At 35.7% G+C, this 25,358-nt stretch overlaps 1 protein-coding gene across 3 annotated transcripts in view; it reads left to right on the plus strand.

Moving 5' to 3' along the window:
* Nucleotides 1–14,535, plus strand: part of LOC150100060 (anoctamin-7-like) — a 74,808-nt gene extending 60,273 nt beyond the window's left edge. For all 3 annotated transcript variants that reach the window (XM_090402353.1, XM_090402352.1, XM_090402351.1), the window contains exons 12-22: nt 985–1,122; nt 2,388–2,583; nt 2,671–2,782; nt 5,311–5,365; nt 5,515–5,612; nt 8,203–8,327; nt 8,432–8,637; nt 9,677–9,810; nt 10,494–10,584; nt 12,125–12,256; nt 12,729–14,535. In XM_090402353.1, the coding sequence (XP_090258479.1) occupies nt 985–1,122; nt 2,388–2,583; nt 2,671–2,782; nt 5,311–5,365; nt 5,515–5,612; nt 8,203–8,327; nt 8,432–8,637; nt 9,677–9,810; nt 10,494–10,584; nt 12,125–12,256; nt 12,729–12,809 (1,368 nt within the window). In that variant the 3' untranslated portion in view covers nt 12,810–14,535. The remainder of the gene's footprint in view (nt 1–984; nt 1,123–2,387; nt 2,584–2,670; nt 2,783–5,310; nt 5,366–5,514; nt 5,613–8,202; nt 8,328–8,431; nt 8,638–9,676; nt 9,811–10,493; nt 10,585–12,124; nt 12,257–12,728) is intronic.
* Nucleotides 14,536–25,358: the final 10,823 nt, after the last annotated feature.

The raw sequence follows: 25,358 nt of genomic DNA on the forward strand, positions 1-25,358 counted from the left end.
TGTTTGCTTGTCTCTGGAAATGTAATTGCTCACCAACCAAACCAGTCGTAGATCACGTGATTTAAAACCATTGAAATTAAAAACAGAATTATTTTTCAGTTGAATTCTTTTTTGCTCCCACTGACGAAAAGCTATTATAAACCTATAGTACATTCGTACTGTAGGAGACTACAGATTTTTTTTTTTTTCGTTTTTATCAACTTTATATGTTTTTTGTTCATTTTTCCATCGTTCAAAAACCCTTTTCTAGAGACCATACTTGAAACTTTTTCAATCCACTTCAGGCCTTCAATAAGCTGAGTGATTGTCTCACACCGGGCGATGAAATTCATCTCCCACCTAAAATTATTTATGAAAACTCTCGCTCCCACATACGAAAACCATTTCTTAATATTATTTTCTGCAATATTTTCTGAATATTTACAACGTTGAATCCTTTCTTTATGTGTGTGTTGTGGCATTTTTTTATATTTGTCTAATGAGACAATTCCACTTTTCTTTCCTATTGGAAGTAAACATTTTTTTTTTTTTGTCTATTTTTGCTCAAATAAATCTCTACAATTAGATAAAATATGCGAAAACAGGGTCTGATACATTTAAAGGCAATAAAAGAATAAGAATCGATGATTCTTTTTTATAAAACACTCCAATTTTTAGAAGCAATTTTAAATAAAAACGCTTAGCGGCATTCACCATTATTTTTGTACAGATACAAATAAGCAAAAATAAGTGGAAAATGTTAAATTACTATTACTGTTTCTAAGAAAACAATTTTCTTTTTTATTGTCCAATGAAGTCGACTAAGTGGTGGCCATAAATACCAATGTTTACAATTTTTCCGTAATTCAGCGCTCGATTATGATAATTTTCCAATTTTTATTTCTACTTTTTTCTTAGCTACCGTCATTAGTTCTCTTCTTTTTTTTTTTTTTTTTTTCATTGGTTCTTGTGAAATGAATCAACTAACATTTTCTGTCTTTTCAGGAAAGGCCCCGACCAGAATTTGCAGCAAAAGCCCAATTCGTAGAACGAAATCCAATCACTGGGATTAAAGAACCTTCCTTCCCCCAGAACGTCCGTTTTAAGAGAATGGCCACTGGATGGGGAGCGATTTTAGTCATGGTGGGTATCAAAATAGACAAAGACGGTGTCTTCCTAAGGTGGTGACTGAGAAAAAGATATAGAGATGTCAGTTATTTTTCATATTTTGATATTGTTTACGACTTTAAAAGTGCAGTTCTTAACTTGATTTTTTTTTTTTTTTTTTTTTTTTTTTTTGAGAATATGATTTTGATCTTCATGAATTTTGACCTTTAAAACTTTAGGGCTTTTTTTTATCTTCTTGAATAAAATTTTTATTTAAATGAATTTCTATGATTACATTCGTCAATTTCTGATTTGCATGATTTTTGTGCTTTGGATTCTTGTGACTTGCGCGCTCTCCTTTGTACTTCTCAAATAATTTTGACCATTTTTTTGTAATTTATCTCAATATGCTAAACATAAATTGTTCTTTGGTTGAATTTTTATAGTTAAATTAGATTACGAAATCATCTGGTTTCAACTTTTTTCCATTTCCTATCACTTTTTCTTTTGAAGTTGAATCAAACGATCTTCGTCATAAGAATTAGTGAAATGATATCCTGTCCTTCCGTTTACTATTATTTCAAATTATCAGGCGAAATATCTTTAAAAATTTCGTTAAAAAATTTCCACAATCCAAAATACAATTTAGTGTATATAAAAATTATCCATTTTTAAATAAAGCTAAATGATGTTCTAACAAAGTTTATTAAGGAAAAATCAAATATCATAATCGGCACAATAAATTTACTTTAAAAAATATCTTTTTAGCTTAACTTAAGAAGGTTTTTTTTTTCCTGTATGTAAAATTTTGTCACTCTGGGTTATCTCTTTGTTGTAATATTCACAAATTACTCTTCCTTAACGAGTGAAGGGTTATTTTTTTTTTTATCCCCAATAAAATTTATTAAGTGGGCCAGTTTTTTTGTTTTTTTTTAATGGATCCCTAGCTTGACTGTAAAATACAAAAGAAACGATGAATTAAAAATATTCCTAAATCTCACATCTATATTATGGACACCAAACCTCAAATTCTTTATATTTTTAGTTCAAAGCAAATTCTGAAAATATTCGAAAAATAGCATAAAGAATGTTGAATACTGTATTTATTTTGATATTGGTTCAACATTGTAGTAAGAGATGGCAGCACATTCGTTTTGAATTCACAAAACGTGGGAAAGTTGCTGTAGTGTCCTAAAAAATCCTTCTTTTTCTTAATGAAACTCGAAAACTAAATAAATTTAAAATCAGTCTAGAATCTTGTAAGTTCATAATGTAGGAATACACCATTTTTCGTTTTGTAGATGACACTGGTGATGATCTTCATAGTTGCAGTTATCATCTACCGAGTTCTGGTATCGATTTTCCTGTTCAGGAGCCACACGTTTCGAGGTGCTGCAGCGCTCATCTCTAGTTCAACTGGAGCTGTGGTCAATCTTATCCTTATTATGTGTCTCGGAAGAGTTTATGAAAAACTCGCTCTGAGACTAACTCAGTGGGGTAAGTAAAAACAGGACAATTCAGTGATAGATATTTGACCACAAGTGCGTCCATCGTTCGTGTTTGCAATGAAAAATTATCTTTCAGAGATGCACCGCACTCAGACGGACTTCGATAACAACCTCACCTTCAAAGTGTTCGTGTTCCAGTTCATCAACTTCTACTCTTCTATATTCTACATCGCTTTTTTCAAAGGAAGGTAAGTAGCCTTTTGTTTGCATTAAATCGTGCTTGTTTAAAGGCATTGTATAACTTTGGGCAAATAGCATTAGAAAGAAAGGGAGGCGAGAGAATGAAAGAGAAAGAAATACGAACAAAATGAAAAAATAAATCATCAAAGTGAACGAGATATGGAAAAGGAAGGACCATGAGAGAAGAAGAACAGAATAAGGAAAAAAAAGGAAGAGAGATCATAAAAGAAAATGAAAGTGACAAGAAGAATGAAAGCGCATGCGGAGAGAAAGAAAAGGGGAGGTAGAACAAACAAGATTAAAAAAACTTAAAAGAAGAATGCAGAAGAAGAGATGAAAGAAACAAGAGCATGAAATGAAAGAAAGATGAGAGAATGAAAGAGGCAGAAGAGGAAGACAAGCAATGTTCAGTTTGTGTGTGTGTGAGAGAGAGAGAGAGAGAAAAGAATTGAAAAGACAGGAGAAAATGAGACAAATAAAACGCGCGAAAGAGAGAGGAGGGAATATGTGAGAAGAGAAAGGTCTTGTAATGTTAATGATAGCCTCATAAGTGTCGGATCATAACGATAGCAGTGAGATTACTCTAATGAAATGCTCTCTGCGCTTATAAACACACGTTACTAATGATTAAGTAGTTATCGTAATTTATCGAAACATATTAGGACTCGAAATACCAATTCTACTATGAATATCGCAGAATACATGGCATTCATAAAAGATCATTATTATTTTAAAAAACCTCCATGGAGTCAAAGACTCATCGTGGTAGGTCCACTGTTATACACACACAGTTTATCATACCGCGCCTTAAATATGTTCACTGTTTCTGCGCACATCACACTCTCGGGCAATGCATTCCAATCACTCACCACTCTCCATGCAAAACACCTGCTCCTCAGCCCCTTGCTCACACTCTCCTTATACTGCTTCCAGGAATGAAATCCTCCTTAGTCAATCGTCTCTGAGCCCTTTCCAATACATCTTCATCTTTTGGAAAAACCAGGTGACCAAATCTGTGGTCACCTGGTGACCACAGATTTTGTCACCTGGTCACAGTAATCTGTGACCAGGTGGTCACAGATTACTGTGACCACCAGGTCATCAGTAATCCATATGCGGCCTGATCAAAGCCTTATACAAGGGAACCATAACATCCTTACCTCTACAAGTCAGTGCCCTCCGTATTATTCCCATTATCCGCTGTGCTGTCCTCACAATTTTAGCAACATGTCCCCAAAATTTTATGTCCTTGTCTTCAATCACTCCCAGATCTCTCATTTCTTCTACCTATTCCAAGATATTTCCACCGACTGTGTGTTATACATCTCATCTCTGCTTCCCAAATTTCTAAACCTTACACTTTACAAGATTAAATTGATATTCCCACTCATGTACCCATTCATCCAGTGTATTCAAGTCCTCTTGCAAAGTCACAGCATCCACTCTACTCCTAATAGGCTCTCCAGCTTAGCATCATCTGCAATGAACTGCACATCATCATTCAGACCGCTCTCTCAATATCATTTACATACAAAATAAACATAAATAGACAGGAAACAGACCCTTGGGGTACACCACTAGTAACTTTCCTCTTCAGGGATATCGCTCCTCCATAGACAACTCACTGATACCTATCGGACAGCCAATCTCCAATCCAGCGAACTAATCTACTGTTCACTCCAATCCTTTCCATTTAATTACCAGCTTGTCATGTGGCAATTTATCAAAGGCCTTTGTAAAATCTAAATATACCACTGTATATGCAACACTCTTATCCAATACATTTGTCACTTTATTATAAAAAGTAAGCAGATTGCTAAAGCACAATCTGCCTTTAACAATTCCCTGCTGGCTACCAAAGAATATTTTTCTGTTGTCCACCCGATTCTGAATTTTGATCCTAATTAACTTCTCTGAATAATTTAACCACAACTCCAGATACACAGACTGGCCTATAATTCAGAGCCCTAGTATTATCACCTCCCTTATGAATCGGAACAGTTTTACCCTCTTTCCACTTCTTTGGAAATTGGCCCCAGTGCAAGACTCATGTTGAAAAGATATGTAAAAGCTGTTGTTAACTCTCTGGCACGTTCCCTCAAAACAGGTGGTGAAACAGCATCAAGTCCCACAGCCGTATTCACATCAAGTCTATTCAATTCCTCATATACCTCCTGTTTACTTACTAACAGTTCCACCTCCTCCTCCCCTTATTTTCCACTGCTTTCAAGTTCTGCATGATGTCATATTCATAAGAATGAAATACCTTTATAAATCGCTCATTAAATATCTCAACTATATTCTAATTGGATCGTAACTGAATAATAGTAAAAAGTTTATGATTGAACTCGGTAACAATGGGACTCGCGTTATTTATATGTAAAAAAAAAAAAAATCAGTTATTTATATGTAAATACATTAATTCAATGATATTAGACATTAACTATAAAGCATTTATGTTTATTTATTTATTTATTTATTTATTTTTTGTTATTAAATTTGCCAATTTTTTTTATTAAATTTGCCAATTTCTTAGGTTTGCTGGTTACCCTGGTCATTATGGTCACATCTTAGGACTCAGGAACGAAGAGGTACTGTGATCATCTCACACATTTACGGTATATAAAAAAAAAAATATATATATATATATATAATTGAGAAGACGTTACTGTTTTGCATGGACATTTTCATGTTGTGGTGAAGCGTTTTTATTTTATTTTATTTCATTATTTTTTTTTAGTGCAACAACAGCGGATGCTTGATGGAATTGGCCCAGCAGCTTGCTATTATCATGATAGGAAAACAAATCATCAACAATGCACAAGAGGTTTTACTACCGTATGTATTCTGTTTGTTTTATCCCCAACATATCTCTTGAATTAATAGTTTTGCTGTCGTTTTATTGTCAGTAAAAAAAATTCAAATAAAAAAGAGCCATTAAGCAAGGTTGACTTTTTTCTTTTAATAACATTCTGTATCCATAGATGGCGCCACCTGATAAAATAGGGAGCTTGATGTACTCGCGCACAATATTATGAAATGCCTCTCTTTAAATACAATGTATTTGATCATTTCAAGAAAGTTTATAGTTTATAAATAGCAATCATATTTTTATGTACTTGAATTATTTAACTAAACAAAAAGTTCGTCACTGCTTTCATCCCTTCCTTATTTCATTCATTGGTTGATCCAAAGAGGGGAAAAATTTATGATCTACTTTCTAAAGAAATCTCAGTTTTTCAGTTTAAATTAAACAAAAACAGGAACGGCAAACTCAGGAGCCACCCCGGGCGACAAAAGCTACGCCACTGATATATATATATATATATAAACTTGATTTGATTTTAATCCTTTTTTTCCCAAGTAAGAAAACAAGCAAGTAAGCCAAGTTTGCGTCTGAAGTATTTTCAGGTCTGAGGCAACTCGTGGTAAAGGTGGAATAAGCTCTGATCACTTGCCTAAGTATCCCATAATACAAAGCACATCTCCTTACGGACATGTATATATGTATTATGGGAAGGGTCACTACCCAGACCGGTTTCCCTGTTTAAGTGCGAGATTACCTCTCCAAAAAACTCGTGAGATCACCCAACAACGAGGGACCCAAAGGATCAAATACTCGGCGGTTGTTCCCTCTCACTAACAGGCTCACCCCGTCACTGAGAAGAATTCTCAGCGTTGGCTCTACCCAGTGGCAGGCCCACCCCACCACCGAGCAGAACAGCTCATATCTCATCTGAGGGGGAAACAGCTGAGCCTCAGGTAACTTCATGAGCTACAGCATTGCCATTCGTTGCCCCTCTACCTGGATAACAGCAACAGCCGAGCCTCAGTTAGAACTTCATTGGCTACAGCATTGCCATCCATCAGTCAAGCTTCCAACCGGGTTTCGACCTTTATTAAGGTCTCTTCAGTGGGAGCCAGACCCAGAGGTGGTGATACCATGGTTGAAGTAATGCAGAACTTATATTTATCTATACGAGTTGCCACAAGGTGCTTAAACCTTATTAAATAAAAATCTCAGGATGAGAGAGAGAGAGATATAGAAAGTTTTTTACCTTGGGTATACTATACTTTAAAGATACCAAGAAATTTTATAAACTTGGTTTTATCTCTCATCCTGAGATTTTTATTTAATAAGGTCAAAGCACCTTGTGGCAACTCGTATAGGTAAATATGAGTTCTGCATTACTTCAACCATGGTATCACCACCTCTGGGTCTAGTTCCTACTGAAGACCTCAATAAAGGTCGAAACCGGTCTGGGTAGTGACCCTTCCCATAATACATAGCATTTTGCATGACCGTAAGGATATGTGCTTTGTATTATGGGATACTTAGGCAAGTGATCAAAGCTTATGCCTATATATATATATATATATATATATATATATATATAGGGTAGTTCAAAATTCACGTACATACTTTGGAGAGAGGTAGAGAACATCAAAATCAACCATATTCACATAGGAAAGCATGACGGGAAACGCCACCGGAAGGTACTAACAGGGTCACAAAGATACAGAAATAACACAAGGCAGTAAGTAGTGTAAAAAAAATTTATTAGGCGTGACTGAACAGTTCAATAGTAGTTGGATACATAACATGGTAAACGAGGTGCATGTCTGACATCTCAGCGTTCGTAAAACGACGCATGTTCTTCGTACGACGTCGAAAGCTTGAACGAGGAAGCCCTGATTGCTCAACCCAGATAAACTGGGAACAAAAACCCTGCTGTCCACACCCAAGACCGGCTAACTTGTCTATGGCTGAGGAAGATCCTCAAGCTCCTCACGTCGTCGACGGGAATCGAACCTAGGATACTCCTAGGTTCGATTCCTGCTTTTATTCCTGTTTTTTTTTTATTCAAAATACAAATGGAGCAAATTAAATTATCCGCATTTGCTTACAATTTTATTTACAAATATTTAATTATGTAAGTAATTTTATTTTGTTCTCTTGGATGCCTTGATATACAAATGATTGATATAAATTCCATTCTATTTAAAAATTATGAAGAATATGGTCGAAAATATGAATACTTCCGTGGTAGTATGGTGGTTAGTATCCCCTCCTGTCACGCGAGAAACCGGGAATCGATTCCCCGCCGAGTGGAAGTTTTCTTTTTCTCGACGAATCCTCGTTTCAGAAGGCGTTTGTAATAATAATATAATTATTATTAATGACAGCTAAAATTGGTTATAATAATATGATGCGATATTGGTTAATGGTAGCTTAAGCCGTTTAATCCTCGAGCTTGTGTACTAAATATGTCTTGGATGTTGTCTACTGTCTAAACTGTTACTTCTCCCATGATATAGCAACTCAAACCATGTTTTGATCAATTTTTTTTTAATTGATTTGTTTGTTTTTGTGTATGTTGCACAACCTGTAATTCTAAGTGTAATATATACTCTTTGACGATTTCAGAAAGTTGAAGTCGTGGTGGCACAGGAAAAGAACCAAATTAGTAGGGACAGTCGAACTCACCAGATGGGAAGAAGATTACCAGCTCATCGACAACGAAGGCCTTTTTCAGGAATATCTCGAAATGGGTACGTATTCCGATCTGTAAGAAGATTAAGTGACTATGGCAATTTGCAACGAACTTTGACTCATTTGGTGAGAATGTGTTTTTATTTTCTTTTATTTATTTTAGTGCTTCAGTTCGGATTCATTACAATCTTTGTCGCTGCCTTCCCGTTGGCACCTCTGTTTGCTCTTCTTAACAACTGGGTCGAGATTAGACTGGACGCTCAGAAGTTTGTTTGCGAGACGCGTCGTACAGTGGCCGAAAGAGCTCAGAATATTGGCATCTGGTTCAGCATCCTGCAACTGTTGGCTCACCTGGCTGTGATGAGCAACGTAAGTAAGCGACTCGATCGCGTAAAAAAAAATAAAATCAGATGTAAACGATGGAGTCGATATTAAATACAGTTGAAATTAGTCCAGATGATGGTTAGGAAAATTAATTAAAATGTAACTAATCCTGTGACGTGGTGATATGTTGGCGTCAAAATATCCAAGTAGATTTAATATCTATTTAATTTTTTTTTTTTTTTTTTTTTTTTTTTTTTACCCGATATATAAATTATTGTCCCAAACATCCCTACGCTACGTAATCGTATATGTAGTACGATACATACTTATATGTATGCACACTAACTCTCACAGTCATCGAGAACGTTTTGGGATAATTTCAATAAAGACGATGGGTATCAAACTTCTTAATGCTAAGACTCATGCTGCAATTTCTGCTTTATTTTAGTTACAGAAATTTTGGACATTTAAGATACTACTTCACTTAGACTACTATTGCACTATAATATGAAAATGTTTGTCAATTATATTGAATAGTTTTACTTTTTTTTTTTTTTTGGATTGTTTGATTTGATTTTTATGGCACAAAGGGTTACTGCACCAGGACACAGGTTGCAGCAGTACATATGGTAAACGGTTAGTTGGATTCACACACACATCCATGCCCTTAGCGGGATTCGAATCCCCAGCCTCTTGGCTAGAGAGCGGATACGTTAACCACTCGGCCAACAAGACCGGCTTTATGGAAATTTGAGTGGTCCGAGTTCCCACATGTGAAAAAAAACTACTGTGATCGAGAATGAGTAGTGTAATAGATCAGAAATAGACGTGGAATGTTTGTCATTTTTGCACTCAACGTATCTTTCCAAGACTTGGGTTTCAATCCTTTGGAAGGTGAACCTTTAAAGTTTTTTTTTTTTTTTTTTTTCAACTGAGGGTGAGTTAACTGGTCTCGTGCAGAAGTGGTGAATGTTTCTTACCTGTAGACTATTGACCCCTTCATTAAGGGTCGATTATTATTTTTATTTCGTTTATTTTGTTTCTTTTTTATTTCCTTAATTTCCTTATTTTTCTTTCTTTGCAGGGTTTTCTGATTGCATTTACATCCGACTTCCTGCCGAAAATGCTTTACGAGTACGAGTACAACTGGAATTTGAAAGGATATATCAATTTCACCTTGGCGTGGGCCCCTAATGGCACTCTTAATCATAATTGCAGGTACGAACCAAAAATAATGCGAATCTACTTAAGAAATTTATTGCAGAATCCTAAAGTTTAATTATAATTAATTTAAGTAATGTAATTAATTAATTACATTTAATAATAAAACAAAATCGATGCTTTGCAATATCAGTTTTAAAAGTCCTTGTTATGCTTTTCAGTTATGTTTAAAACTTAATTATAAATTTATAGTTAAATTACAATTAGCTTATGATTAAATTTTGAATTATTTAAATTTAATATAACTAATTAAGTTAAATCTTCTAATTTAAAAACGTAGCAATGGATATTAAATGCGATTAGCCAGACTTCAATTGATTTAAAATATACTTTTATTTTAAAATATTAAATAAAATTCCGTAGAATTTGAACACGCTAAATTATTCTAAAAAAAAAAAAATTAATTTTAAAAATTTCAAAATAAAATCAATCAAATCAAGAAATAAATCGTACTTATTAATTCCATTGATTAAATCAAAAAGACATTTCATTTTTAATGGAATATTTTAAATGCCAAATTAATTTCTAATACAATTGTATAATTTTTAAACATTTTCAAAATTCATGAGAAAATATTTGTAATTTATTTCTTGAATATTTCTGTCGAATCAGAAATCGGATAATCAGACGACAGCGTTTCATAATTGAGTCTAAATAGATGCTTCCCCCCCCCCCCCTAGGTACGCTGACTTTCGTGACTCTGAAGGAAATCATACGGATTTTTATTGGCGTCTGTTGGCCATTCGATTGGGCTTCGTCATCATTTTTGAGGTAAATATCGATATATTTAAAGCCTTCTGTTATCCATCATGCAATTGAAACCGAAAACTGTTGGTCAATGGACATCTGTTTCAAAGATGTAACAAAGGTTACAGCTTTGAAATGGGTGTCCTTATTAAGACCTTTGAAGTGTGTGATTGGGTGGTGTATGCAGGGCAGCCGAGAGAAATTTTCGGGCCCGTGACAAGTCTGTGGTCCGGGCCCCACTTGAAAAAGTGCATCACTTTTGTTTAATAAAAAAAGTCATATAAAACATTAAACATTTATTTAAAAAAAGTGTACAATAAATTCAAAATTCGATGCATTACATACTATACAAAATACAAACATTAAATAAAAAAGAGAATTTTTAAATTTTTATTGCCTTTAAATTTTAATTCAATTATATTTTAATAATTAAAAAATCAAATTAATAAGAATGCTTACTTTTATTTTTTAGCGCACGGCCTACACTTTACAAACAATCGCAAAACCTTCGTCTATCAAAATACTAACAAGAACGAAGCGTTCTGGTTAGGGAACATTACTGTGAATGCAATTACTAGCTAGCGCTAGCGCAGCCGACTGCGACAACCTTGCACGAACGCCTATTGACGTCATCACCCGCTATGACTACAGCGATCAGCGCCGAGAGAATCAGTGTCTTCCGGACACTCACAGCAAGCTAAAGAGCATAGCCGTGTGTCTAAAACAAAACACGGTATCATTCTCGATATGCCATTATCTTTTATCATTGTTGTATTATTACGAGAATTAAAACCATGCATTATAATCACAGTTATGTGACACGTCGGGCCCTTTTCGATACCAGGCCAGTGACAAAAGTCTCAGATGTCACCCTCTCTCGGCGGCCCTGGGTGTATGTATCGTCTTTTGCAGTTTCCACTCTAAAAGACAAGGGAAAACTTCAAAAAACAACACGTGTCCATTACGTTCTGCTTCGAACTTCAAAGTTCTTCAATATCAGAAACCACGTTCAAAATTAGAAATTGTGCTTTTGCGAAGAAATAGTGATCAGAACTTTGCTTGAATTTCATAGTTCAAAAGTAAGGAATGTTTGATGATAGAAGGACAGCAGCAGCATTGTTGTGGTTGCAAAATATAGAAGGACAGCAGCAGCAGTCCCGGTTTGAGCTTGAAATTTAGGCACAAACAAAATGAGCAGGAGCATTGTTGTGGTTGTAAAACCAATTTCCAGTGAACCACATTTCGTGTCATTTTCGCCACACATCTCACAGAGCACGACTTCCAAAATGGAATCGTTGGTTCATAGTTTGCGTTTTATATATATATATATATATATATATATATAGTTTTACTAGCACAATAATGCTCAACGGGACTTCTGCTGTCCTTTCTTTCTCATCAGCCACATCTGAGATTCTTCTCTGAGTTTATGACATGAAACTTTTAAGAAAGTTTAAAGTATTTTAAAGTTATTGAAGTAATTTATTAAATTACTTTTTACAATGAAGGTGAAACTTCCTTCTGACGTTCCAGATTACTAATCACGTGATTCTGATTTTTCTAGCACGTGGTTTTCAGCATCTGCCGGCTCATCGACGTGCTGGTTCCGGACATTCCTAAATCTTTGGAACTTAAGATCAAAAGAGAAAGGTACTTGGCAAAGCAAGCATTGGCCGATTCGGATACTATCATGAAGGTGCGTTTATTTTATTGTTTGTCTTTTTTTTTATTATTTTCATTATTTTTCAATCTTTTTGTCAATTTTTTTGTCATGTTTGTCAATTTTTTTATTATTTTATTATTTCAACCGCCCCTATCGATATAATTGATGGGGGGGATTAAACAGTTTGTGAGATTGATCCCCAATCTGTTGATCTAATCCCTGAATGAATAAGATAGCATCATTGGATGTAGATTTTCAGTAGCCATGGCAACCAGGACATCTCATATTTCGATTAATGAAATATCAATAGCTTTTTTTTTTACTCAAGGAGGGATTAAGAGATTATGTTGCTGTAAATATCTGAATCCACATAATATCTTTTTTTTTTTTAAATTAAATAACTGTAAAGTGAACTTTTTTTTTTTTTCATTACATTTTTGTAACCTTTTTTTTTAATTCATCACCGAATTTCTTCCTTGCTAATCTGGATCGCACTCTCTTTCAGGTGGCTCAGAGACGGGATGAAGATGACGAAGATGAAGAAGACGAGCGCGTTCCCTCGCCTACAAGAGAAGGCGAATCATAGCGGCTATTACCGAGACGCATCGCATTCCGTTTTGTCATCATTTGCACCGGCTGAGGCAGCGGGAAACCGAGTTTGTTTCCTAAGCCATTCTGGCGAAGCTGAATTGAAAAAAAGAGGGAGTGAATTAAGCTACTGTTGGATCCGGATAGCTACAAACCCTCCCTCTACTGCTCTAGGCTGTCGGCTATACATAAGAGATCCCCCGCCCTTGGGGGAGGAAAGTGCCCTGGAACAGCAAACTCTTTCTAATCTTGATGTATACATGGATTTCCCCCCTTTGTAAAAGAATTTCTACCACTCCCAAATTATTTTTCCAAGCAAATTCTTTGAAGAAAAAAAATATATGCTGCGCTTTTCTCCTAACTATCAATAGCGAGATGGCTCCTTAATTTATTACCCAAAGATGTGATACATTTTTTTTTTTTTTAAATTTTATCGCTCGCTTTCTTTCAGTTATTTTAGCAAATTTAAAATGCTTCGGTAAACCCACTTCTATTATATGCATCCCACCTTCCCTTATAACTCCCCCCCCCGTATAAAGTTAATCCCGCTGAAAAATTCATAGGAAACGTAAACACGAAATATTAAAAATAAAATAAAAAACTCCTTGAATTAAATGCCGTGTTTCAAGTTGCAGGATCTAGTCTTCCACCACTTAGCCCTGCCAGATTTTAATTCTTTGCCGCAGTAGACACATAAATGAAACTTAACAACGATGGTCGCTATGCAAGCTTTATGATTTGCTAGATTTCAATACAACAATGATGTAATTGCTGCTAACTAAAGCGATCCATCTCATTGTTTGATTCTTCTATAATGCTAGCAAGTTTATCACTCCACTTGACCGCATTTACCAGCAATAAATCGGAATTTATTATTATCATGCTTGCAGTGGCATAATAGAGAACGATAGAAAACTATTGATCAGTGCCTTTTGCTAATATCAATTCATTATCCTGCAAAATACATACGGAAAGAAAATATATATATACGATATCCAATCCTTGTATTTCGGTTGGTTATGGAAGGTTGAAAGGTCAACATGATTTTCCCAACTTTACCGTAAAATATATTTAACTTCAATATAATACAAGTGGGTATACAAATAATTCTCTTAAGTGTTACAATTTCTATGAACAGAACCAAAATAATTGGTTGATATTAATAGTCAAAATCTTGACTTTTTTTTCATCCCGTTCATGTTTTGTAGTATTTTTTGTGTTTTTGCATTTTTTCCAGTTCAGACGATGAACCAACAAAGTAATAAAATTCCTATTTGCTATTTCAGCTGTGATTGTCTCTCAGAACAACAATGAAACAATTGTTAATGCTGATCTATTTCTGAAAAATAAAATAATAATAAAAAAAAAAACATTTTTTAAATCATCCATTGGCTCGTGACGTAAACCAAAGTATTGTTCCAAAAAACTTAAACCTGAAAAACTGCAGGATATCGTAATATGTTGAAATAATTAAAGGTATGTATTTAAATTGGTGAAAAAAAAAATATATTAAATAACGGATTATTTTATTAAGCTAAATCGTAGACGTTTATTTATGCGGGTGTTTCAGTGGGATGGAACACCCACAGACAGAATTAACAAATGTTTCAAGGACCGATATATTCGAAGTACTTTTCCTGTGTATATTCCAAATGTATACTTTCGTATTTCAAAGATATATTCCTGTAATTCATCGAGATAATAAAACTGTTACCTTTCACAAATGATCTTGGAATTTTCAATGTAACTATATTTAAAAAAAAAAGGTATATATTTCGTAGTAATACACCCCCCCCCACACACACACACACGCACACATATTAAATTAGTTTTTGTTGTGTGGTCACTAAAACGATATTAGGTCATGTTTCCATAACAACAGCAGGGTGATTTCATGTGTTTCTTGGTCAAGAACGAAATAGACGGATGTTCGTAGCTCAGTGATAAGATTCTCACCATCAAATCTAAAGTTCTGCATCTGAGTCTAGTTTACTTTAGAAAGATATGAATTGCACTTATAAAAACTGCTCTGTTGTTAGAGTCATATTGTTTCACTTGGTTTAAAAGTAAATTAAAGATGCCGAGAAATTATAATCTTAGTTTAATCCTTTATTCAAGTGTAAGTACTTCACGACTAGGCTACTTGTATATAGAAGCTATTGACTTGACATCAATTGCTTTAGTATCCTTTCCGGTGTGGTCACTACTTCTATATGGGAAATATAATAATGCAGATATTAATGTTAAATAATAATGTAAAAAATATTTAAATATTTTAATACGGGAATCGGTAATTTATTTGCTCGAATAAATCATATTTTACTTGGGATCATAATACCGATTGTGCTGAACTATGGTGAAGTTATTTGCTGCGATTTGCTAATACCAGTTGGATTTAATTAAACACAACAAACAACGAAATGGATTCTGACTTTGAAATGGCCCTGTCAAAGGTGGGGGAGGTGGAGGGATATATTTTACAAACAGATGTCATACGTGTTTGTCAAACTTATTGCTTTAATATGGTTATAAGTTAATAATGGAAATACATACACTGTGTTTAATAAGTATTAGGACAGTGTATTTCAGAGCACCTCAATCGGGTAGGTGCTGTCCGTTTGGTCGCTGATCAAGCATTACCATTCTAGGCATATCTTTCTCTCTCTCTCTCTCTCTCTCTCTCTCTCTCTCTCTGACTAGTTTGTGTGATAGTATGAGTCATGCACTGTTCTGGCCGGACTAAATATTCCATTACATTCCTAGGAAATTATTATTAGCCAATTAGACCAGCACCATCAAACTTTACAGTCGGGATGACATACTAGATATGACTTTCCCTAGAATTACCACAGCCACCCACCCCTTTAATCACTGGAGTGCGATCCCTCTCTCTCTCTCTCTTCTCGTATCTTGAACTTCCAACGTTCTATTGGCTGATCACGAAGTTCTCTACACCAGTGTAATCTGCGCTGTTAGTTGCTATGGTAACGGTTTAGCATATGTGCAGCGATCCTCCTATGGAGCCTAAACTGTGGAGTTCTTTTTGTAGTTCTACCCCCCCCTCTTTCTTTGAACTGTTGTTTGTTTCCACATCGGACTACCTGCAGTTCCGTATTTTCCTTGGTGGTAGACTTCCTGATGAGGTAGCGCACGCACATTTCCATCAGCTAATCATGTTAGAGTACAGCTGATTTCGATAATGCAGTCCTTTAACAATGTTAAACGAACAATCCACTGATATAGCATCTTATGATAACACCGCGCGCGCGCGCGCGCGCGCGCGCGCGCGTGTGTGTGTGTGTGTGTGTGTGTGTGTGTGTGTGTGTGTGTGTGTGTGTGTGTGTGTGTGTGTGTGTGTGTGTGTGTGTGTGTGTGTGTGTGTGTGTGTGTGTGTGTGTGTGTGTGTGTGTAGATATATATACACACACACTGTGTTATCATAATATCGGCAAATATATATATATATAATTTTTCAAGCCACTTCGGACCTCCTCCAATCGGTGGGTTCACATCAGACGATGAAATTCATCTTCCATTTCCAATCACAAACATCCGTGCACACGGCTGGATTCAAACCCGCAGTCATTGACCGAAGATAAAGAATGAAAAAAACAAAAATTTTTTTTTTTTTCATTCTTTTTGCTTCTCGCTTTATTTTTCAAATGTACGTTTCACTTTAACAGCTCTGTCATTTCTGTATATTCCCATGGTAACAGTTCCTATGGAAACAGAAATATATTTCCAAATCGTTTTTTTTTTTTTATGTATATTTATCTCAAATTATGTAACCACTTTAAAATATTTATCTTTCAAGTTATTTTCCATTTATTTCCATTATGATTTAGGAGACGGCAGGGGAAATTGATGGGATCGAAACGCCTTTCTGGTATTTGCCGATCGGAAAACCGTCTGTCTCGCTAACAACAAGATACGTATTCTCTTTTGACACTTGTGAGACGTTGTCACCAAGATAGGCCCACTATTACAAGGCAACAGCTCATCTATGATTTACCCTGCACTGGGAAGGGAATTGACAGCATTCTACCAGTTAGTTCCTATCGATCGCCAGCGGTATGAGATACTGATAACAAGTCATGTGATATTGGTAATGTGCAAGAATAGCTGGGTGCTCATTTCAAGTCATGAACTAAAGAGATTTAAGCACACAGTAGATGCGGTGCTATGCGACCAGCGGGGTCTCGTGAGACTGAATTAATGCTCAACATGATTGCTATTTGTTCAGAGCCTCCTGGGAGATGGTGACAGTTATCTTGCGAACTACCCCCCCCTCGCTTCTCTCTTCCACTCGGTTGCCAAACTATCATCGTCATAGCCTTCGACCTTTCTCTCTTTTCACTTACGACAAGTGTAAAGATTTCTATAGAGAAATGTGGCAGACGAAATGACATTAAAAGTATTTGATTGAAGTAAATAAAACATTTCGTTTATGTGTATTAGAAGCGCTGGGAGGTCGATGGCACAGAAGAATTACTAAACATATAAAGAAAGCTGTTTATGTAACATTTACGTTTAAGAAGAGTACAAAACTAACTGGGAAAACAACTACAGAAAAGTAGCGCGAATATTCCAGTTAACTGTTGGCACTTAGCTATGCGGACTGTTAAAATCTTGTATATTATTCTATTGTTGCTTAGTAGCGCACATTATTGAAGTCCTGTACATTCTTCTGTTCTTTTTTGTTTGTTTTCATAATTCCAGTTGATTGTTGTTAGTAGCGCACATTATTGAAATATTGTACATTTCTCTGTTGTTATTTTTCATAACTTTGTTTCTTAGTATGCGCACATTATTGAAATCTACATTTCACTGCTTTTCATAATTCCAGTTGATTGTTGTTGTTAGTAGCGCACATTATTGAAATCTTGTACATTTTTCTATTGTCATAATTTTGTTGCTTAGTAGCGCACATTATTGAAATATTGTACATTTCTCTGTTGTTCTCATAATTACAGTTGATTGTTGTTGTTGTAGCGTACATTATTGAAATCTTATACATTTCTCTATTGTTGTTTTTAAAATTCCAGTTGATTGTTGTTGTTGTCAGTAGCGCACATTTTTGAAATCTTGTACATTTCTCTATTGTTGTTTTCATAATTCCAGTTGATTGTTGTTAGTAGCGCACATTATTCAAATACTGTACATTTCTCTGTTGTTGTTTTCATAATTACAGTTAATTGTTGTCAGTAGCGCACATTTTTGAAATCTTGTACATTTCTCTGATGTTGTTTTCATAATTACAGTTCATTGTTGTTGTTGTTGTTAGTAGCGCACATTATTGAAATATTGTGCATTTCTCTATTGTTATTTTTCATAATTTTGTTGCTTAGTAGCACATATTATTGAAATATATATTTCACTGTTTTCATAATTCCAGTTGATTGTTGTTGTCAGTAGCGCATATTATTGAAACCTTTTGCATTTCTCTATTATTTTTCATATTTCCAGTTAATTTTTGTTGCTTAGTAGCGTCCCTTTTTGAAATCTTGTATACGTTTCTGTGTTTCTTTTTTTCATAATTCCAGTTGATTGTTGTTGCTTAGTAGCGCACACATTATAAATCTTGTATATTTCTCTATTGTTATATTTCATAATTTTGTTGCTTAGTAGCGCACATTATTGAAATCTTTTGCATTTCTCTATTTTTCATAATTCCAGTCGATTATTGTTGTTTAGTAGAGCCCCTTATTAAAATTTTGTACATTTCTCTGTTTTTTTCATAATTCCAGTTGATTGTTGTTGCTTAGTAGTGGACGGTATTAAAATCTTGTACATTTCGCCATGTTAAAACAATTATTAATGCTCTCTGCAAATAAAAAGTAACAAGGGATGAATATTGCAAAAATTTAACAATACTCAAAGTATTGAATTACACATTTAAAAAATATATTTATTCCCTAATTGAAAAAGTTGACATAGACGAAAATAATTACATTTGTTTCCACACAAAGAGAATAATGCTTTCTACCACAATTCGAATTTTTCTGAAAATTAAAATAATTTAAGGAGATATGAGAAAGATAAAACTCAGTCTTAATAGTTAAAACGAGGGCTCCTACGCACAAAGGATGACCCAAGTTTGAAGACGCAAATTTTAAAACAATATACGACAGGCAGGAAAGTAAGCGTACATAAATAAGTTATTTACTAAGTCATTCCGTTGTTATTTAAATTTCGTGACATTTGATCTTTTCCTTTTATTCACTTTTTGCACTTGAAAGTCTACATGGCATAGTCCGCAACAAACAATAAGAGGCAGTGCATGATTTTTATCCCCAGGTGTGATACTCACTTCTCGTGCAAAGAGGAATTATTTAAAAAAAACAACAACGTCTGTCTCAAGATGAGTTCTGTAGGGTTGTTATAAAAATACTGATGAAACGGATCTACGAATATAAATATTTTATCTAGTATCATGATGCAGAACCAAAATATAATTTATTCCATAGGTTAGCATTGTCCAGGAGAAGAAAGTCGTTATAACACCAGTATTATCCACAAGGAATGCTGTTTGCTATAGCATTGCGCATAAAAACAAAACAACAACAAAAATACATAGAGAAGTACAACTGCAGGATATGACAACAATACTTGCATTGGTATATTGAACTATATTTAACTGAATGAGATACATGGTAAAAATAAAAACATTCTTTATTCAAAATGTGGATTCCATGGCAACATTGGCCCACATATCGTCATTACAAGTGGAATTTATTTTCAGTGAAAGAAATAACATAAAAATTGACTTCTTAGCGATACTGCACTGTTACAAATGAAATCGCATTTAAAGGAACAAATCAGAAGTCATGCGGGGCTACATTATTTTAAAATGTCGTTCCCAGGGTCGTTCTTATGCACAGGCACACGAGGCTCTAGCTGGGGTCCCGAAAAATTAGGGCCAATATAAGGTCCCCAAACAATGAGATGGGGGCTCCGGAGCACTCTTAACACCTCTGGCCCTTCCCGCTTCGGGAAAAGTGTAAGTACGGTCCTGGGTTCGTTGTTATGGCAACAGTGGTTCATGATGTATTGTTACAAAGAATCGCCTTCTGTCAATAAAAACAGAAATAATATTCGACTATTGGTGTGGCTCCCATAGCAAACATTAATTCATTGTTACAAATGGAATGCTCTTTTAAAAGTCAGTAAAATAGCAGCAACATAAAAATGCGCTTTCATAGTAACATTCCTTTTGCACTGGTACAAAATTAAATGAATAAAAATAGAAACATAGAAAGTACACCACAATGAAAATCATGTTACATCGTTACAGATGTAATCACATGAAAAGGAATGTGAAATAGATGAATAGTGAATTTTTATGAAAATTTAGTTAACATGTTAACAGTAGCAGTGTTGCATTTGTTACAGATGAAAACTCGTTGGAATAAAACTTAGCAAAATGAAATGTACAAAATGTATAAAAATGTGATTACTATGACAACAAAACTCAATTGTTACAAATGAAAACTCGGTAGAATAAAACTTAGCAAAATCAGATGCAAAAAAAAAAAAAAGTATAAAAATGTGGTTACTATGACAACGGGACTCGATTGTTGCAAATGAAAACTCCGTGGAATAAGATCTAGCAAAATGAAAGGTACAAAATGTATAAAAATATGGTTACTATGGCAACTGGACTGCATTGTTGCGAACCGCTCAGTTAAATTAACATTATAAAACTAAAACAAATACATATCATGTATTAATGAGGGGGGATTAAATTCTTAAAAGAATTTAAGAATTTACATACATCAAGAATGTTTAAAACATGTGCTGCAAATCATTTTTGAGGAGTTATCATATAAATTGCTCCACTCCTACTCTGCAAATATTTCGACCCACACCCCTTATAAGAACCACGGTGGACGAATGGCCTTCAACGCACACAAACCCCTAACTTCCCACATGAGATTACACCTATCATCCCACCTGCAAAGTATGCAAGAACTTCACCAGCCTACGAAACAATACTCTTTCTTTGGGAGGGGTGGAACATGGAAGAAATAAGTCGGAGAAGCAACGTATTTGGGAACTAGTAAGATGCACACCTGCAGAGGGAGGTATTGTCTTAATAGAATAGCATACTTCTAGCGAAGGACCTCCCCCTTGCAGGTGACAGAACACGTGTCCATATCCCCGTCACTGTGGTGAGTTACAGTTTTATATGGGTGCTACCAGGGCAATCTAGTTTGCGGCGGTGGTAATTCTTTTTATAAATACCGGGAAATGCGGGTTCTTTAAGCTGAACAATAGTCATTATTGGATGCGATTTTATCCTTGGTAAGCCACTGAAAAAAAAAAAAAAAAAAAAAAACCTTTCCTAGAATGTAGGATTCCTAACAATAGCTTGAAATTGTTGTGAAAGAATGTAGAAATTATTAACAATACCCAGTATGAAACAAACAATAAAGATTTGCGTGATATCACCATGACAACAGGTTATATGAAATGGACAATTATTGCATTGTGACAAATGCCATCGTGAAAGCCTTTGTTGTAACTTTCGCCTTGCAATTGTAACTTTCATTGATTCAACATTGATTGTTTTGTGTGAAAACTAATCTTTTAAACACTAATAGGGCAATAAACCTTCCGGTGACGTCACGAACTTAATTAGCATGTCAATGCGTGACTTTTAACTGGGATGAGTATATGGGAAACTGCGCAAAAACAATTAACTTCAGCTTAATCTCATTTAATTTTTAATACTCGTAAATACCTTAGGGTAGAATAGAAAGTCTAACATCACCGTTCATAGTTTAAAATCTACTTCCGGTTTGACCCGCTGACCTTAGCCCACACACTTGTTCTTCTTCCGTCTTGTTTCGTACACGGCCCAATCACGGGGGAGGAGCTACCTGCTATCGCGAGCCGGGAGCAAGCCGATTCCTTTCACAATGTGATTAGACCGTGAGTCGCAGAGTTAGACGACAAAACAGAACGCGGGAAGTAACCGTCACCGGCAGACCGAAACACGTGTATCCAATGGAGTGTGCGGGGCCCTATATGTTTGTGCTGTTGTGTTTTATGTTTTATCGTGTTCAGGCGACCAAGAGGACAGATCATTCGGATCCAGGAGCGGCCGCAAAATCGCCGGCAAATACGGCACTGTTTCGCGGGTACCAACCGGCTGAGGGATTTTCAGTGTCCCCAACACCGAGATGGAGACCCACGCAGAGAGTGGTGAGTACTTTCTCTTGTTTAGGGTTTAACCTCCCCCCCCCCCCCGAACCTCTTAACAAGCATGTGTAGCTAGTCATGGCATCTCTAACGTCTCCAAATATGAATCTAATAATCAAAAGATGAGTCGCCCGAGGGGTAGGGGAAGAGACGTACTGTACTGGGAGTGGTTAACAAATTCACGAACTCTCAATGAACCCCTCGGAAGCTTGTAGGGTTGTAGGGAAGGGGGAGCGTAGTTATACGACTTAGGTATGGCAAGAGATATTATTAATAAGAGCTATCAACTAGAGCCTCCATTACTCAGTTGGTTTAGAAGTGCTCTTTGGTTGGAAAAACATAAGGATTAACCTTATGTAGCGCACTCAGGATTTAATCGTGGGGGGGGGGTAGGAGGAGTAGATGTTGAGTAGATGATTTTGAGAATACACACTATGCATCGCATACGACTTATGACTGAGCATCTGCAATGATCGCTAATTCATAAGTAGTATAGAAATAGAAGACACAACACAACATAAATAAATAAAAAATGAATTTTAATTAGGAAATGATTTTTGGAAAATTTTCTAGTATTTTTTCCCCCTTTTTCTTTTGGAGGGTGCCAGGGTCCCTGACCCCCTCCGGGGTGAGTCACTGATATTAACCACCCTCTTCCGTCGGAGTTGGTTTTGAATCATCAAAACCAACTCTATTATGAATTTTTTTTATTATCATTTATAATAATAATAATAATAATAATAATAATAATATTATTATTATTATTAGAGACCTCCAGGGAGTCAGAGACTCATCGAGGGAGGCCACATACCACACGCAATTGCTGTCATACTTATTCTTGAATTCATTCCCACTGCTTGCACTCACAACATCCAACAACAAATCCATTCCAATCACGCACCACCCTCTGAGAGAAAAATCTAGCCCTCACACCCTTCTTGGCGGCCTTCATTCTCAGCTTCCTAGGACACCCTCTCGTAATTTCCCCACCTTCCATAAACTGAAAAATTCCATCAATTGAAATCCTGTATGACCTTTCAGAAATTTGTAAGTCTCAATCATATCAACCCTCTTTCTCCTGTTTGCTAGAGTCTGCAGTCTACAAATTCTCAATCTGTCTTCATCACCAGTATTCCACAATCCTGATCTCATTTTTAACTCTCCTTTGTACTCTCTCCACTGAATCAGAATCGCAACGAAAACGGAAATCCTTTTCCGTTTTCGTTGTGAAAGAGGCAAAACGACATCCTTATCTTTAAATGTGAACGTTCGTTTCAGCATTGCAATTATCTTTTGAGTTGTATTTGCAATCTTTGCTATATGGATCCTAAATTTCAACTTCCTATCTCCTGACACTCCAAGATCCCTAGCCTGATAAGTTTCTTCTAGCACAATCCCACCAATATAATACGACATTGGATATCTAATCATGCCGAAGTGAATGACTCTACTTAAACTGAGCTGACACCCATTTTCCCATGCCTACAATTCCAGATTATTCAAATCATTCTGCAAAGACTGCATATCAGCGGCATTCCTGATTACCCTATCTAATCTTTTCATCATCATCAGCAAATAGCTGCATGTCGCTTGTCAAATCCTTCCCAGTATCATTAATGTACAGATAATAACACTGGAGCAAGCACTGATCCTTGTGGTACACCACTTGTTACCTTAAACCTTGCAGACTCACATCCCCCGTATACCACTTTTTGATATCTTTCAGTCAGTCATCCTCTTATCCATGTTAATATTGTATAACCCATTTTCTCCAATTTATGCAACAGTCTACCATGCTATATTCTGTCAAAAGCCTTAGCAAAATCCAAACGTATCTTGGTGTATTCATTCCCCTTGTCTAATTCAATGGTAACTTTGTTATAGAATGTGAGCAAATTGCTAAAAACATGACCTTCCCTTAGTAAACCCACGTCATCCTTATGCAGACAGCATTCTTTCCACGTCGTCCTTTTCCTACGAATCTCTTGCTTAATAAGATTACACATCCATTTGACTCCTACTCTATTTATTCTTCGAACTCTCGGGACACATTCTGATATCGCATCATTCAAGTGTTGTTTAAATGCTTTCATGCACTGTCGATATTCTTTCCATCCAGCAACCGATCCCATTCCACTAAACTCAGTACATTCCTCAGTTGGTCATAATTTCCTACTTTGTAGTTCAGCGTGTAATCTTTTCTGAATGGAACTTGCATAAACTTAATCACTACCCATGTGAGTACCGTATGATCACCAACCGGAAGTAGAATAGTTACGTCTTTTACTGAAACGTCCTCTAACACTATAATCAAATCTAACACTCTTTGACCTCGAGTTCCTTCTGTCCCATGCTGCTTGAGTAAGTTGTCCCGCAACAGCTCAATAAATTCACTTTCATTCTTCGCATGAGATTCTACTGTTAACCAATCAATATTTGGAAAATTGAAGTCTCCAATTAATTACTCTTTTCACACCCAGCGTATCTATTTGGTGATGCATTTCTTCATCACCAGCAACCGATCCACCAGGTCTCTAACAACACCCCACGATGTAATTTGTCTTGTTCGATTCCACCTCACACCAGATGGCTTCAAACTCACTGCCACATGAAATATTGTTAGTATAGTACGCGTACAGATACTAGACCCTTCTGCGCATGTCAAAAGAAGGAGAATCCATTCCGATAATAGGGTAATCAATCCGTATTGTGGGACGAGTGTTTATTATTACACGTCGGAAAATTAACTTCTCTTTTATGATCATTGTAGTTTTTAAAGTGGTAACTATTTTGCTTGTATAAGTTGGAAAATTTTACGTATAAAGCACTCGATTTCGCGTGTTGGTGACCAACTCGTACATCGCCTTAATGAATTGACTCTTCTTGGCATTCTGCCAACGATTGCTCTCGCTTCTGTGGTCGGACTTTATAGTAGTACTACAATCATAGGTCTCAACCCTAACTGGATTTAAGTCATGCGATATCATTAGCAGTATCCCCCCCCCTCTTCTCCTCTCCTATCCTCTTTATCCTTCCTGAAATTACTGCACCCATGAGACTCGATACCAGGTCTGATTCTGATAGCCAGATCTCACTAATACTTACAATCTGAGGTCGAATCATGACTAAGGCAACAAACTCTACCCTTTTGTTTCTGATACTCCTAACTAGTGGACAGACAATAATCCATCTGTTTGTTCTTTTGTATATTTTTATACAGTTTATATTATACAGTATATTAGTTTTATACAGTTTTCTAAGGATTCCTTTATCCGTCAAGAAAAACAAGCCCTTCCCAGCTCAAAAACTGCGCTAATTCAGATGTGATATCCCATTCATAATC

This window comes from Typopeltis vanoorti, chromosome 13 (assembly GCF_054136105.1).
Source record: "Typopeltis vanoorti isolate ZY-2024b chromosome 13, IOZ_Tvanoo_1.0, whole genome shotgun sequence".
In the NCBI taxonomy this organism is placed as follows: domain Eukaryota; kingdom Metazoa; phylum Arthropoda; class Arachnida; order Uropygi; family Thelyphonidae; genus Typopeltis; species Typopeltis vanoorti.